General features: G+C 53.3%; 1 protein-coding gene across 4 annotated transcripts in view; it reads left to right on the plus strand.

The window, feature by feature from the left end:
* Positions 1-4,137, plus strand: part of PPP2R2B (protein phosphatase 2 regulatory subunit Bbeta) — a 108,566-nt gene that overhangs the window by 101,604 nt on the left and 2,825 nt on the right. For all 4 annotated transcript variants that reach the window (XM_085312718.1, XM_085312719.1, XM_085312720.1 and 1 more), the window contains one exon: positions 349-513. In XM_085312718.1, the coding sequence (XP_085168844.1) occupies positions 349-513 (165 nt within the window). The remainder of the gene's footprint in view (positions 1-348; positions 514-4,137) is intronic.

Here is a 4,137-nt window from a genome sequence, read left to right on the forward strand (position 1 = left end):
GGGGCTCGCAGGAGGTGTCCGGGGGGCTCGCAGGAGTGTCCCAGGGGCTCGCAGGAGGACGTCCCTGGGGCTCGCAGGAGGTGTCCTGGGGTCTCGCAGGAGGTGTCCTGGGGTCTCGCAGGAGGTGTCCCGGGGGGCTCACAGGAGGTGTCCCGGGGGCTCGCAGGAGGTGTCCTGGGGTCTCGCAGGAGGTGTCCCGGGGGCTCGCAGGAGGTGTCCCGGGGGCTCGCACTGCGGGGGCTGGAGAAGCGGTCGCGCGGGCAGGGTGCGGGGCCTGCGGCGGAGCGCGCCGCGCCAGGGGACCGGGCCGGCGAGCGGGGCCGCGTTTCCCTTGACCGGCCCCGGCAGACATCGTGGACATCAAGCCGGCGAACATGGAGGAGCTGACGGAGGTGATCACCGCGGCGGAGTTCCACCCGCACCACTGCAACACCTTCGTCTACAGCAGCAGCAAGGGCACCATCCGGCTGTGCGACATGCGCGCCGCGGCGCTGTGCGACCGGCACGCCAAGTGTGAGTGCCCGCGCGGGGCGGGGTGGACGGGACGTGTCCCGCCGGGGTCGGGCCCGCGCGGAGGGCTGGTCCGCGTGGCTCTCGGCCCCACGCCTTTTGAAGTGCAGGCATGTAAAATAAGAAGTGACGTTTTGACAGTGGAGAATCAGATTTATCTCGCCGGGCCCTTGGTATATGGTGGCTGCAAAGCAGTAAATCCCRGAAAGCAAAATTGCTGTGTTTCTGCCGGCCATTTGTCCAACCTGCACGCTGTCTTGGACAACCATTGATGCCACCAGGTTCAGAACGTGCCAAAAAAAATATATTTGGAATAAGGCAACCAGATCAGAAATTCGTTCTTCATCCTCTCCAAAACCAGTGAAATGAGTAAGTTGCTGGTGAAGTGGCTGGCAATTTTTTTTTTCTACCCATCCTTTGCACATTGGGAGTTCATTAATGAAAATAGTCATCTCCTTGGTAGCTGCTCAGTGAAACGCTTGCATGAACGCGAATGACATTTCTGAACGGCTGGGTATACCTCCCGTTATCTGTCCTGTAGTAGTTTCTGAACAGCAGTTTTCTGCTGAGCTAGGTATTGCAAATAAAATAAAAGGGCAGAATAGACCTAAATGAGTTTACTACCTGCTTTATGGCAACAACAGCAAAATGCAGCCGAAGCAAGGGCAGCTGTGCTCTGTGACTGGCGGTCTGAACCGCTGTGCCCCTCACTGCGTGGTTTGAATGTTGTCCTCTGAACAGTCACATTTTCTTTCCAGTTCTGTGGTTGTGCAGCCAGCAGTGAGAGATTTTTGGGTAGCCAGGATAAAATCTGTTTGAGTTTTCTTCATAAAATGGCCAAAAATGCAATCATGTTGCAAGAAGAACAGGCACAAACTTGGTGCAGCTTGCTGAAGCCCRGTGCGAACAGCTGAGATTTGAGAGCATCTTGCTGCAGATTGGAGTCTCCTAAAGATGCYGGCAAATGGCACACCAGTGACTGCGTTCGGCTTCCAGGAGCGCAGTTACAGCCTGATGCCTGTTCTTAAGCTGCAGTAAAGTAGATACAGAGGAAAGGTTATATTTCCGTCTGGAGATCTGAAAGTGTCAAATACAGTATTGCTATAGCCAGAGCACGACATACCTTTGTGTTCTGGCATTACACCGCGGCGTCTCACAGTCCTACAGTGACAGCTCCCAGCTGAGACTCAGCGTACAATTAAGGAGCAAACAAAAGTCATTTTCTTGACACTTCAGTGGTGGAAGCCCTCATTTGGTACTTCCCTTTGTTCGGTACTGTTAGGTGCTTTCAGTCCTCAGCAAGCATAGGTGAATACAAGTTCAGTTTGACCTCTCCCTCGACATTTTCCTACTATAAGATTGTCCTCCATCCCTTAGCAGCGTCAGCCACAGTCTGTTGCAGTTCAGCAGATGTGTGAGTTGGAACTGAGACAGTTTATCAAAGTTCAAAATGAAAAGTAACGTTGGCTTTTGGAGATCTCCAACGGAGATATTTAATAACTGTCAATATTTAATAAAAATGCAGATGATATCACTGCACATCCCAGTCATGTTTATTTAGATAGATGCAGTTTGCTGCTCAGGGCCAGCTTTCACTTATGTGCTTCTCTTATTAAATTCTGTTTGCACACTTTATCTGAAGCTCCCACGAGCTGCACCTCGTGTGTTTTGCTCCAGCAGTAGCTGCCRTGAGGAAGAACAGCAGCTTCCGTGTACAAACATCTGCTCCTCAGGGATTTAGGGAGCAGTGTGCTGCGATGTTCAGACTGGCAGTAGTCCTGTGAGGGTGGTGAGWGCAGGGGCACTGCCTGAGTTGTCCAAAGGGCCATGGGAAACCGAAGGGGAGAGYGGGATTCCCGGAGCAACTCACAACACCAGCTGAAGAGCAGGTAAGGAAGTGCGAAAAAAGCATTTTAAAGTGCAATAGGTAGGACAGAGAACTTCTGTGCTTGGGATCCACTCTTGACCTGAACATACGTCACTGTGCAGTCATCAGGACGTCCCCTCCTAGTGCGCAGCTGTAAACCACATTCCCTGGCACCTCCATGCTGCAGTCCAAGTTCTTATCAGGATACTAATTATCCAGCTGATTAACAAGATGATCACTGAAAACCTGCTGCCAATGCCTGTTATCATAGCTCTCGTTTTTCCTTCATTGCAAGCTGTCAGGTGAAAACACAAAACTCRTGCCTGGTAGACAACATGAGGAGACTCGTTCAGTGGGGTCAGGATTGCAGTAGCAGCTGCAGGTCTCCGCCTGGATGGACCCAGGCTCAASTGGAGCAGAATGCCACTGGAATTACATTGGACCAGGCTGGCAGGTGGCAGGGCTGGTGCTGGAGATCCATGGGACGCAATGCCACTCAAGGCTCGGCATCAGCACTGGGTGCACAAGGCAGCCCTCRCATGGACACTGGAAAACCGAGAGGACTGCGTGTTGGTGGCAGTGCATCACCACTATCGCGGTGACGGCAACCGGGCTGTGACAACTACCAGATGTTTTGTGAAAAACGGCAGTACAGACTGCTCTGCTCTTACTTGAGATGTGACAAATGATGGTGGCCACCATCGCTAGGAGCAGCAGCATCTAACACCGTGCTGCCTGCAGCCCTAGAGATCACTTCTATGACGGTTGGACTGAGGAGGAATCAAGCGAGTACGGGGCAAGGCTTTGAGGATGGAAAACAGGGCCAGCTCTGCAGCGCAGCACGGAGGAGCACGCCCAAGAACGGAGATGACCAACAGCAGATGCCCTCACTGGTCAGAGCTTCATGCCTGYGTGGGAAGTTCACCAGTGGATTTAAGGAAGACCTGGACCAGACTTATCTCACCTCACTGTGTGTCTATGTTAAAGACAGCTGCCACTGAGCTGGTGGTCTAGACAGTCTTTATAGGCAAGAAAGCAAGAAATAGGCTCTTTGAATGGAATTTTTTGATCTGTTTTAGGTGTTTGCCCTAGGAGGAGACGGTTTGCACCTCGGAGTGCCTGTMTCTCTCCACTCACTCTAAATAGGGTCTACAACACTTGCAGAGTTGTGTAATTGAAATTGGGACGCCTGTGCCCAGCCCCGTGAAGGCTGCAGTCGCGTGTCTGTGCGCGGCGGCCCCGAAGCCAGCGCCCCGCCGGCGCAGCGCGGGCGTCGTGGCGGGGCTGBTGGCGGTGCCGGCGGCTCCCGGCCGGCCGAACCAGCTGAACGTTTCGCATGAATTTTGCAGGTTGTCTGTCYTGCCTGTTCGCCGTTGCTAACACACTGATCCCAAAATACACATCCGTGTTTCCTGGCGTGGCTGGGAGAAAAGAAATACTTTGCTTCACCCAAAAGCTCCACGGAGATGGAGGCTCAGCTGCCGGCCAGATAGGAGAAAATGAGCCGAACGGAGGAAAATATCAAAGTGTAGAAACTGCAGAGACTACAGTTATTTCCCTATGGTGAAAGACGCTAAGGTTTCCCCTTTTTTTCTTAAGGAATCACCTCTCAATTTACCTAGCAAACTCCTGAAACAGATGGCTCAAAATGCAGCTTATTTCCCAAAGATGGAACAGGCCAGCTTGTGTTCCCACTGCTGGCCACGTTGTCCCCGGACCGCGGCGCCCGCGCTCCGCTGGGCCGGGCCGTGCGCCCCGGG

The sequence above is a fragment of the Rhea americana genome, unplaced genomic scaffold, assembly GCF_003343005.1.
Source record: "Rhea americana isolate MKP2758 unplaced genomic scaffold, rheAme1 scaffold_37, whole genome shotgun sequence".
Lineage (NCBI taxonomy): Eukaryota > Metazoa > Chordata > Aves > Rheiformes > Rheidae > Rhea > Rhea americana.